The sequence below is a fragment of the Petaurus breviceps genome, unplaced genomic scaffold (genome assembly GCF_028583685.1).
Source record: "Petaurus breviceps papuanus isolate PSGF00001 unplaced genomic scaffold, PetGlider_PUasm1.0 173, whole genome shotgun sequence".
Classification (NCBI taxonomy): domain Eukaryota; kingdom Metazoa; phylum Chordata; class Mammalia; order Diprotodontia; family Petauridae; genus Petaurus; species Petaurus breviceps.
In genome coordinates, this window is record NW_027185759.1 from 3,269,197 (window position 1) to 3,282,129 (window position 12,933).

General features: G+C 47.2%; 1 protein-coding gene across 1 annotated transcript; it reads right to left on the bottom strand.

Moving 5' to 3' along the window:
• Window positions 1-1,149: 1,149 nt before the first annotated feature.
• Window positions 1,150-12,362, bottom strand: PLAAT1 (phospholipase A and acyltransferase 1). Its single transcript, XM_069083632.1, has 4 exons — window positions 12,247-12,362; window positions 5,200-5,335; window positions 3,065-3,333; window positions 1,150-1,550 (listed from the first exon to the last, which is right to left on the bottom strand). Exons 2-4 carry the CDS (start codon window positions 5,333-5,335, stop codon window positions 1,449-1,451), a joined length of 507 nt encoding a protein of 168 aa, XP_068939733.1. The 5' UTR covers window positions 12,247-12,362; the 3' UTR covers window positions 1,150-1,448.
• Window positions 12,363-12,933: the final 571 nt, after the last annotated feature.

Genomic DNA, 12,933 nt, shown 5'->3' on the forward strand with positions numbered 1-12,933 from the left:
TAGACCAGAGGCATCAGACATCACTGGCATGAAATCAGGTCGACATGTAATTGGGAAATATTTAAGAATATGATAGATGCTGGACTAATGTTTGTGCATGGTTTTCTGAGTCAACCTGTGACCACAGGGGTCCTAGTGAATGATTTAGTGGTTCCTGTTTCCAATTCAGTTTTGATGCTTCTGCTCCAGACACGTCCTCTGAACTAAAAGGCAGCTCAGCCTCCAGTCTTGGTGGAGGGAACTCCCTCACCCAGGGGCTTCTTTATTCTGATGATCTAACCTCCCCGGTCTGTAAGGAGTCACATTCAGACTTGAAATGGAAAGGCCTGCCGGTGGAGGAGTGAACAAGGGGCTTGATTCCCCTTCCTTGAATCCCCTCTCCCAGCCAAGGCCGCTAGCCTTTGCCTCGGGGGGGGGGGGGGGGTTATCTCCTGATTCCTGCCTATGGCACTTGTATCTATACCCGTCACCAGATCAAGAAGTTTGACTTTGGGGGTGGCCAGGTAGCACAGCGAGTAAGAGTACCGGCTCCAGTGTTGAGAAGACCTGGAGATCGAATCCCGGGCTCAGACACTTAGCACCCACCCAGAAACACCTGGCCGTGTAACCTTGAGCAAGTTACTTAACCCCAATTGCTTAGGGGCGGCCAGGTGGCTCAGCAAGTAAGAGCACCGGCTCCAGTGTCGGGATGACCTGGATCAAATCCGGGCTCGGATACTCAGCACCACACCCAGAAATAACTGGCCGTGTAACCTTGAGCAAGTTACTTAACTCCGATTGCTTAAAAAAAAAAAAAGTTTGACTTTGAAGAAACCTTGCAGTCAACATGTGGCTTAGGGAAGGCACTTTGGGTCTAAGCCATTGGAGGATTCCCCCACCCCCCTCTTGGGCACACCAGACCTGGCTTAACTACAGAAAGGGAGGAAGGCTCAAAATGCCGGACACTCTCCCCCCCCCCCCCCCAGGCTATGGCTTTAGAGCTGTAAGGGGTCTTGGGGGGACTTTTCTAGTCCAATGTCCAATGCTGCCTTCCCAGTGGGTAGAATGTGACTTCTAATGAACTAGTACATCTGTCCACACTAACTATGGATTTCCGTCCTTTCTAAGACTTGGCACTTTAGGGGATGGCTTACTCTGGGACCATGGCAGGAAGCAGTTTTCTACCCACATAATAAACACAAAGAAACCACCTTTGGGAAAAGAAAATAGTCTCTAATCTGTGGGTGAGGAGCCCCTCCTCCTGCCCCCACAGACCCACAGCACATCAGTACAGGGCACCCAAAGCATTCAGCAACATGGAAACTGGGCAAGGGAGATGGGCACAGCCAGGGTGTCACTGAGCCCACGTTTGGGGGCATCAATGACTCAGTGAAAAGGGCCTTTAATTCATCCCATGGCTGACTGCTTTTTCACAATTGCATCAGTTCTAAGATTTCTCCAATAAATTGTTAATAGTGTTTTTGCCTTTGTTTGCTCGGAAACAAGCCAAGGAGGGAGAAGGCGCCGGCAGCGGCAGTTACAATCCCGATAGCACCAATCGCTCGGTTGGCCTGTAAGAAAAGACAATGAAATAGAAAGGTCTCCTTTGGAAGAGGATCCAGTGGTCCCAGTGGCAGCCTGCTTCTCCAGTACTTCCTTCCTGTGTTCCAGATAAAGGTAATTTCTACTGTGGCTTTCATGCATCTGTGTGTGTTACCTTCACTGTGAGGAACCACAGCCCATGGGCACAGGGGGGAGTGTTTCAGAGTAAAGGAAGCCAGGCATGTGCCACTCCCCCCGTCATATCAGGCAGGTCCAGTTCCCTTTTAATTTCATGAAAAGTTAGTACTGGTGCTTACTATCTTGTCAAGTTAACTCCTCATGCAGACAACTAGAATTAACCAGTCTGGGGCCATCCCTCCCCTGAAGGAGCTTAGTCCTGTCTGTCCTTTAGGGCTGTCTCCATCAACCTCCACATGATATAGATGGGTAAGTGGTGCAGCAGAAAGAGCCCCAGGCCTGAAGTCAGGAAGACCTGGGTTCAAATCCAGCCTCAGACACTTAGTTGTTCCACCCTGGGCAAAGCATTCAATCTCCCTCCCCCTCAGTATGCTCATCTGTCAAATGGGGATAGTAACAGCCCCTACCTCCCTGAGCAGTTGAGAGGATCAGATTCAATAATGATTGTAACGTGTGTTGTAAACCTTAAAGGGCTGGTTGTTGTGATTATCATAGCAGGATGCTTAAGAGGCAGAAAGGGCTGGATTCAATCTTGCTTGTTCAAACACTTGCTAGCTGCGTGTTTTCTGAAAGTCAGTTATCTTTTTTTTTCAGTTTCTCACTTGTAAACTGTGAATATTAGCAGCACCTGACACCGAACATCTTTCCAGGTTCCTTTTATCTAATGTGCTTCAGGTCCCTGGCAGACTTTTGAGCCCCATGGAAATGCCAGTTATTTATTCCTGGCGTCCTGCTCGGGGCTGGTGGCAGTGGGTGTAGAAGGAGGAGCCAGCGTTGTTAGGGCTTGTTGATCGATTGCATTTAGAGAAAGGGAGAGAGAGGGATCCAAGACCAAACACTGGTTTTGAACTTGGGAGACTGGGTGTACGGTGATCTCACTGCCAGAAGCAGTAAAGCCTGGAAATGGGGCAGGGCTGGAGCAAAGATAGCCCGCTTGCTTTTAGGCAGGTTGAGCAGGCGATGCCCAGGGGACGTCCAGCGGGGGCATGCCAGGGAGCAGCTGGAGCCATGTGTTGGAAGTTGAGAGATCCCAAACCGAGGGTGGGAAGGAATCTGGGAGAAGCAGAGTCCAACCTCCTCATTCTACAGATGAGGGAGCTGGAGCTCAGAGAGGGTAAATGACCATACCAAGGTTGCACAGAAAGTGTCTGAGACAGGACTCAAACCCGCGTCACCTCCTGCCAGAGTCACTAAGTATGCTTTCTACTGTTCCCCTCTTCAACTCGCCTAGTGGAAAGAAAATAGATCTTCCCCAAGGGCAGAAACTTTCCCTCCCGGATCCAGGTATCAGTCCCATGAAGCCCCTCAGGCAGAGCCCAGAGCAGGAGAAAAGGGAGTTAGTTACCTGCTCCGAAATCCCTTCTCCGTATCGGAGCAAAGTCACAAAGTGCTCGCAGTTGTTGACCAGAAGGTCGTAGGACACCTCTTGGCCGATGAGGAATTCCGACAGGCGGATGATTTCATCCAGCGGCAGAGGCGGGTACACGTCGTCGTATTTGTTATTGATCCTGTAAGTGTCACTCCCCACGACGTCCTTCAAGAGCTGCATCCGAACCAGGGCCTTTTTGCTGAATACGGACTTAGCGCTTGTGAACGGGACGGGGGAGCTGTCCTCTGCAAGGGAAGCGCGCAAAGCAAGAGGACGGTCACTTGGGAGGCGGGCAGTCCTGGGCCACTCCACCTCCCTCGGCTTTGAACCATCACTCTGAGAATTAAAAAAAAAAAGGATCCCTGCTTCCTCTTCCAGCACAGCAGAGCCGAGGAAATAATAGTAATAACCAGAAACCACAAGTACAAACAATAAAGCCAAATACTAGTAAAACTTACAAAGACAAATCATAAAACTAAACAAATGCAAAGAAAAAGAAAAAAATGAGGCCCCAAATAACTTCCATGTCATTTGGCAACAAAATGACCCAGGAGAATGTAAGGTCCTGGAGGGCAGGGCTTTTTGTCGTTGGGTCCCCAGGATAGCCTAGGGCCTGGCATCTAGTACCACTTAAGAAAGAATCATGGGATTGCTCAGTGTTTTGGGGTACCCTCCCTGTTCTCAGAATACAGGTCCTGGCCATCCCTGAGAACTGGCCAATGCAGGAAAGCTTGTGCCCTTTGTGAAGAGCCCAGGGTCATCAGCTGAAAGAAAACATGTATCATTCACACCAGAATTACTTGTAAATAATAAGGAAAAAGCTACCAACAACAATATGATGCTTAAATAAATCCTATCACATTCCTGTAACGCATTTCTCGAATGCAGTGAAGATTGGTGAATGGGAGGCTTATGAGGAAAGCAAAAAGAATTCCTGAGTGACCTTTGTGAAATAAGGCAGAGTGAGAAAAACCAAAGCAGAAGTGGGACTGCACACCCTGTCCCCCAGCCCCACATACACACTCACTGCTCCAGTCCGAGGGAGAGGAGATGAAAGTGAATGGACAAATGTAGGGTCCGTGGAGAGAGGCACTGACAAGTTGTTAGGATGTTTGATGTGTTTCTTAATAACTGAAGCATGGGTAGTTGGAAAGAAAGTTGAACAGTGACATTTGACATTAAGTTTATAATAAATCGATAATAACATTTTAATAATTAAGCTTATAATAATTTTTAAATGAAAGCAAATGCTTTGAGCCTGTTCATCTTTTCCTCCCCACCCCACCCCTCCTTCAATGCTCTTTCAATTCTTCAAGGAGAAGTTTCAGGTGGGAGCTAATGGTGTTGCACTCCCTATTGTACTAGGAAAAGCACATACAGAGGGAAGTGATGGGGGGCAGTGGAGTGCTGAATTTTGGTGAGAGTCAAAGGCCTTGAGTTTAAATCCTGGTTTGGCCATTTACTTCTTCAACCTTAGGAAAGTCATGTGACCTTTCTACATCTCAATTTCTACATCTGTAAAATGAGGAGGCTGGACTAGATGACCTCTAAAATCCATTTCATTTCTAAAGTTATAATCCTATGGTCCTATGAAATTTAGGGGAAATAATCTATTACCTAAAAAAAAAATATGTGACTATAAGAGATTACCACTGTGCTACAAGAAACAATGACTATGATAAATACAAAGAATCATGGGAAAACCAGTATGAACTGATGTCTGGTGAAGTAAACCAAACCAGAACATGTAATATACACAACGTTGACAACAGAGAAAAGAACAAAAAAGAACATCATTGACACAACCCAAACTGAATGCTGTAAAATTGTAACGGACGGGTCTGGCTCCGAAGAAATGCGAGGAGACATCTCTCCTTTTTTGCAGAGGTGGAGGATCATGGGCATGGAATAATACATATGACATCAGCCTTTTTTGTGACATGTTGGTTCATTTTGGTACCCTTTCCCCCCTTGTTTTTCCCTTTTTTATATAAAGGATGTCTTTCTGAGTCAACATTAGGGGAATAGACAAAATGGGAAATGTAGGTATTAGAAAAACAAATCACTGAAAATATATCCTGTAATGAGAAATAATTGGGCAAGGCTTTTACCTGTTGGGGCCATGTTGATGACATAGCCATCACCCAGATATAAAGTCCAGTGCTGGTAACCTGGACGGAATACTTCAATCAGGTCCCCAGGTTGAGGATTGCCAGGATAATATGAGCCAAAGTCATTTGATGCCATCTGTGAGGACAAATCCAGAGAGTGTTAGCCAAGGAATTTATCCTTGAAAAGGGGTTTATCCAAGGGAAAGGGTGGCAGCCAGGCCTGATCTTGGTCCTTGGCATTTCCTATGCCTGGCGGTGTCACTGATCTCTGCTTGTGCTGACTCTCCTGCCTTCCTCTTAGAAGGGCTTTCTGAGCAGAATGCTCAGTCCCTAGGTTTGCTCCTTAGATATTTTGTGACACAGGTAAATATGGAATTTGCAGGTCTAAACTTTGAAATTTATTCCCCCCTATCTCACAATCCTCTGTTAAAATCAAGCATGACATAAAATGCGAAGATGGGTGCTGGCCCAAGGCATTCTAGAACTCCCTGGGGAGGGTGAAGTACTCCAGAAGCTTCTCTTTCTGGAGGATCATGTGCTGATTGCACCAAGCCCCAGAATACTAAGGGCCTCTTTGGCAATATCTACAACCACTGAAAAGAGAATCATCTTAACAATCCACACAGGAAAGCCTAAATGGATGAAGAATTCCTCACATCACTTTTATGGCATACAGCTCAAAAGGTGGCCCCCTGTTCAATAATGTATGTACCTGGGACAGCTCCTAGAGGGACCATGACTCAGCCCCATAATAGAGAGAGGTAGGAAAGTGGACTGGATTGTACTTAAGAAATCATAAGGTTTTGAATGACTGCAAACAACTCACATACACAAACAAGCAAAACAACAACCCACCACTAACACCACCAACCACCCTAACACACACCATTTTATCACAATTTTATGGTATTTTATAAAATATATATATATATTTTATATATATGTGGGTGCTGGGAGGCAGTGAATCTTATAAAAACACAACCTGCCCCTTCGCCCCCCACCAAACATCATAATTATATTTGATTCAAATTACAGATGGAAATCCACATTGAAAGGATGCCAGAGACTTCTAGTGAAATGAGTCATTGTTGGGGAGCCCAAGATGTGTATTTGTAGACCTTGAGTGACTGCCTTCCATCCAAAAACCTACCATCTTGGAGTATGCTGCTACCTTCATTGACTTGATACAATATTGCTAATGTAACCTGAGTTCCAAGCCCATTGATATGGGATTCTCCTTCATTGGAGATCAATGCTCTAGACCTGTATGAGGGGGCTGGGCAGAGTTGATGAAAATGAGAGAGGAGAGGAAGCTCTTCTGATTTCCAGTTTCAAGGGAGATGTGTGATGCTAACCTTTCTGCTGGTCTCTGAAGGGAGAGAAATATTCTGGCAAGAAGTCAACATGGGAGGTACTGGGAGTCTCCTCCTTACTCAGCTCGACACACTAGAGATTGGAGATTTGTCTCTCTTTTGGTAAGATCTGAGACTCCCTTTCTTGGTTGAGCTGAATTAACTCATTCCCAAAGAGAGAGCTCCTTCAACCAGTGTATTGTTTGGCATATAAGCATATCGTGTACTCTTTAAGATTTTTTTTTTTTGCTATAGACTTGGATAAATGGATTTCTTTTCTATGTACATTCATTTGGTAGAAAAGGGATCAAGCCTTGGATATAAAGTTTGGAGGCCCTTTTACCCCTTAATGAATAGTGATCAGATATTTAGCTTGAACCCAAAACTTAGTTCCCTACAATAGCAATATTTAAGGGAGCAGATTGATATAATCCTAGCAAAGGATGCCTTCTCTATGAGGAGAGTAGAGTGACCAGCTTCTGGTCCCAACCTCCTGCTTCCCCACCTGGCAGGAATATAAGTTTTCCTTATATAGGAAGGAGGAGATGTTAGAGAAGTCTGTTCTGGTCTCCATGTGAGTTGATTATATAAAGTCTGTTCTGGTCTCCATGTGAGTTGCATCAAAATAATGAAATTATACTAATGTTTTTTATAACAGACCCAGTTCAGGATCAGTCTTAGGAATCAGACCTTTCAAAGTCAGAAGCAGAGCCTTTCACCTCTGGAATTTGAGTTCCAAAATTGAAGTTCCTCACCTCTCAGACTTTAGATAATAGGCCTTTATCACCAGGTAATCAGACTGAAGAACAAAGCAGCAGATAGCAGTCCTTACTGATGAGGTATGGGAGACCCCTCAAGCTCTCCTTGAGTCCTGGAGGTATGGCTCTGGGCACCTCCCTTGGACTCTTGATTAAATTGTCTCACTTGATGATGCATTTGCATGAGGCAATAAGCCTTACATTGTGGCTGGGCCCATACCTCTGGCCTAGTTACTAACTGCTAACTACTAGCCTAGCCCTCCATTGTTCATCTACTTCCCACCCTTGAGCCTATCAAAATCTCAATACACCCTTGAACTGACCTAGCCCAGCATTGTCTGTAGCCTCCAGCTACCTCCCACCCTTAATCACTCATTGACCTCCTTAACTCCTCCTGAAGACCCTTCCCAAACTCTTCCTCTAGACCACCCCTAGATTCCTCCCACCACTTTCTGTATATAAGACCCCATCTCACGCCATGTGGTGTGAGAGCGCCATAGAATGCCATGTGGGAGAGTGCCATAGAATGACCTAGCAGTAAGAATGGAGGAGAGATGAAAAAAGCAGGAAAGCGCATCTAGAAGGAGTGAAGAGAAGCTAAGGGGACTATGAAGGTCTGCTGGCCCCAGAGCAGGGAAGACTTTGCATGCTCAGCAGGAAGAGTATCCCAGAAACAAGAGGGAGGATCTGGAACTTTTTGAGCAGGGAAGTGACATGGCCAGATCTGTGCTTAAGGAATATCAATTCAGCAGCTTAATCAATGTTTGATGAATGAATCAATGAATGAATGAAATAGACATAAATTATCCATAGAGCTGTGCGCTACAATTTTTAGAAACCTGGCCAAGGTGAATGGCTCGGATACTTACTTGTGGAAATAGGAACAGAAATCCCTATTCAGGTGGCCACTTAAACAACCAAGGTCATAGGGTCAGCAAACCCTTTGGTTCTCATCCTTTTTGCCTATCACCTCCTTGTAGTCAAGTGAACAATGGCACCGGATCATAGGACTTGGATTCAGAAGTTTACACTGAAGATTCTATATCATATGTAAGGATTTTATATATGTGTGTGCACATATATACATACACACATACATATATATATGTCCTATATGTCTTACACATACTATGTTATTTATAATTATGTTTATTTACTTAATTATACCATATTCATGTATTTAATTCTGTATCTGTATTTCAACCCCCTTGTTTTGGGGAATGGAGAAGAGAGGTTACACTATGTTTCTAAAGTGATACAGATAGGGAGAAGCAGCCCCAGTATTCTAATCTGAGTATTTCCCCTCAGTGATTAGGTGACCCTGGACAAATTACTGAAGCTTTCTGGGCCTCGGTTTCCTCTTCTCTAAAATAAGTACTCAATGACCTCTAAGGTCCTCTCCAGCTCTACATCTAAGATACATAAACTCAAATCTTCCTCTTCCAAATTCTTCATTCTTTCTACTACTTGCTGTTGCCTTCATCTCATTCTTCTAGGAGTTTCCGTGTCTAACTCATGGTCCATCAGAACTTCAGATCTGCAGAATGATAGGGGAGGAGAAGGCCTTAGAGATGCTCTCCTCCAGCCCCATTGTACAGATCAGGAAAGGGAGTCTTAGTGGGGGCTAATGGTAGGATGTGTCAGTCAGGATCCAAACACCAGGCTCTCCTGATACTAAGTCCTTTGGTGTCTCGATGGTGTCTCTTGAAGAATGTCACAGCAGGAACACTTGCACATGAAAATGTGTTAAATTGAATTGGCTGAATAAACTGAGAAACAGGAGAAAGTCTTTAGAATAACATAATTTTAGGAATGAAAGCATGAACAGCCAGTGCCATCCTCCCCAAGTCATGGAGTTTCAGGTCAGAAGCTTGAGAGATTATAGAGTTCGATCCTGCTCGTTTTTTAGATGAGACCTGGGGCCTTGAGGGGTTCTGGTTAGGGCCAAATTTGTCTGGGGACACACAACTAATGAGTCCCTGACTGGCTTTTTTCTGACTGGCTTCTCTCCATTTAAGCTCCAAGCTCAATCCAGGACCTCTGTGTCTCTGATATTTCTCAAAGACGATGTGGGAGATTGGAACAATGAGTCCTTCTGGAGGTGGTACCAATGGGGCAACCAAGGACAAGGGAAAGAGATCATATGTTGGCAGGATATGAAGACAATCTAATCATTGCCAGAACTGGGTCTTGTTTAGCCTAGAGAAGAAATATTAGACATTTCCAAGTGGATGTCCTAGATACATCTCAAAGTCAACCTACCCAAAACCAAGCTCATCTTTCCACGCAAACATTGCCTCTGCCAAATTTCTCTATTTCTGTTGGAGGCGCCACCTTCATTTCCCTCACCCATGTTGCCAACCTAGGAGTGATCCTAGACTCCCCCCGCCCCAACCCACATGTCAACATTGCAAAATCCTGCTGTATCTCTGGGCGACTTTTCTCCAAAATGTTCCATTATCTTTGCTTAGAGCCATCCCCCTGGAACAATGCTCATAGTCTTACCCAGACTATGCCAAGAGCCTTCTGATATCTCTATTTATATCATCTACATGTAGATATAGTCATATAGACATATAACAATATGATATGTATGTGCATATACATGTATGTATGTATCAACCCCTGATACAAAGTAGGTGCTTAATAAATGCCTATGGATTAATCCACATAATAGTTACCTTCAAGTATTCAAAGGGCTGTGTGAAGGAGGGATTGTTTCTGCCCTAGCAGAAGACAGAAGCAATGAGGGGAAGCCACAAAGCAGCTTGGGTAAGGTAACTCCTCCTCCCACTCAAGAGTTTGTGTGGCATGTGGTAGCCAAGATGTATGTGTGTTTATATGTGTCTATATTTCATTTACAGACTGGCTGGCTTCTAGGTCCTTTCCAGTTTGGTGACTTTCACACCTGGGCCCAATACAATGGCTGAGCACCCCTTGCTCATATGGATCTATGACTTTCAGTGCCCCCAGAACACCTGATGAGGCCACTGCTAAATCACGAGCTTCAACTTTGCCCTTTTTTTCCCCAGTGACCTTTTGATGGGGGGTTCTCCAGGGCTGTGAATGTCTGGAGAGGGCAGCATGGAACACCAATTAATTAGATGAGTTGCTCAGGCAATCCAGAGACCATCTCAGTGCTGAAATACCCCTCCCCTTGCATTGGAGCAGCAGGATGCAAGGTCAGCTCATGATGGAGATCAGGGAAAGTGAATGGGTCTGGAGAGAAGGGTGCTGGACGTTGTTGTTCCCTTTCCTTCCCAAAAACCATGACCAAAGGGAGTCAGCTATATTAAGGTGTTATTTGGGAGAGCAGATTTAGAAGTGAGTGGGACAGGCAGGGTCTTCTAATGATCCAACCTCTCAGTTTTTCATTTGAGGAAATTGAGGCTGTTTGTCAGTATAAGGAGCTGGGGGGTACCCTTCATCAAGGGGTAAACCATCTGTATCAAGGGAAATGGGTCCTAAGGAGATGATGACACTCAGAAATCTTAAGCAATCGGGTCAAGCTCACACAGCTAGTAAGTGACAGACGAGAGATTTGAGTCCAGACCTTTCTTTGAGAACGATGCACATTACCATGCTGTCTCCAGGCCAGGAGTTGGGTCCTGTACATCATTTTGGTCCTATCTCCTCCCTTTCTCTAAGCACCAGGTTTGTCTCTTTGATGACATATACATGCATGTAAAATTACAGAACCACTGAGAGAAATTAGCCCCAATATCAACCAAGTAAGAAGCTGAATGGGGCTGTGGGTGTGGGCTGCCAGTGAGTGGGGCTTCATACTTTCCTGACAAGTGGACAGTAACTAAGGTACCATAAGTCCAGTGTAGCATCTGTGGGGAGAAACAATTCTTTCTCCTACACCCAAACAGACCTCCCTGTTTACAGATCAATGACAGCCCTAGGGACCTGTCAAAAAAACTGCTCCCTCCATGGGAAGGGACAACCTGCCCAGTAACTGGTTCATCATCCCCCCATGCCTTCCAGCTTACAGCTCATTCCCTGCCTACGTGGGGATGGGAGTGGGGTGGGAGGAGGGAAGCAGGAAAGGGCTAGAATTGCCTCCTCTCACATAAAGGCAACATCTTCACCCACTGCTCTCCTGCCCTGCTTGAGTCACCTCCCTCAAGACCCTTTGCCTTGCACGGATTCCAGGCATCTCTGCCCCAGACCAGAAGATCCTCTGAAACTCTCTGTCCCAGGTGGGTGTATTCCACGTTCTCTGAACTGGATTGGAGGAATATGGGTTCGAAATTTCCCTCAGACACGGATGGCCACGTAATCCTCGGGCTCCCAGAATCTGTTTCTTTCCCCTAAAATGAGGGTGATCTCCATTCGTGGCGCCAATCCCCAAGCATCACTCAAAGAAGAGTTATTCTAGAGGCTGAAGCAGCGTGGCAGAAACGACAGAACTCAGCACCGAGCACCTGAGGCTGAATCCCACCTTGGGTGCTTGGTTGCTGTGAGACCCTGGCCCAGTCACTTGCTCCATCCCATTTCCTCCTCATCACTGCTTGCATTACCTAGCTCACTGGGTGCTGCAAGCTAGAAATGGGAATTACACACTCCTCAGTGTCAAGCCTCCTGGCATGGGGCACGAGAGGTCATCTGCCCCTGCTAAATATAGTATCCACTTAAGTCTGGGGCCCGCCGATGCCTGTGCCCTCGGGCTCCCCAGGACGCCCTAAATGGGAACTCCCCGTCCCGTACCCCCTCCCTGCCATCACAACAGTGAAGCAGCAGCACCAGCCGTAAGGGCAGAGCGAACCCCAGCTTCCAGGGCCGCAGGCAAAGCCTAGGTCCTCCCGCTGCCCCACACACCCAGCCCTGGGAGAACAGCTGCCAGGGGAAGACGGGGCAGTTTTCTTCCTCGGGTGGGATGGGCGATGCCAGGATTTGGCAGCCCCGGCGGGAGGAAGAGGACCCGGCCCTACCTGCAGCACCCCCCGGGCCTGGGCACATCCACGGGCGCCCCCACTCCCTGCGCTGTAAGGTCGCGCCGGTCGAGCGTCGGGCCGCAGCTTCTGCGTGGGAGGGGCCGCGCGCCTGTGGGCAGATCGCCGAGAGGAGGCGGTGCCTGAGCCCGAGGCCGGGCTGCCTCAACTTGCCGTTGGCACCCGCCCCTGCACAGCCTCTACCGCAGCCGCACCTGGCCGCAAGGTGGCAGCGGCTGCCAGGCTGGGGGCCTCATGCACACATAGACCCACGGAGAGCGAACAGAGAGACGTGCACACGAGAGAGTAATTTTACATTCACACGCGCACACACACACACACGCACACACAAGCGCACGCACGCGCACGCACACGCACACGCAGAGGCAGTACAGCCGAGTGAACACACTCCGAGCCCACCAGACCCTCCCCATTCTTCTCGGCAGGGCTAGTCCTCTGCTCTCTGGCCTTTGGGGAAGGGGGACGGTAACTCAATGGAAACCTGTGATGCAGGCGGCCACCGATCAATCCCAGTCAGCCCCGCAGCCCCCGCAGCCCCGGTCTCCCCACATCTGCCCTGCTGGAGGCAGTAGGAACCCGAACCAACCTCCTTCCCTCCCGGCAGCTAGGGGAAGAAGGCGCAATGTTCCACCTAGCCGAAGCCAGGCTGAATCCCCCTCTTCCTCC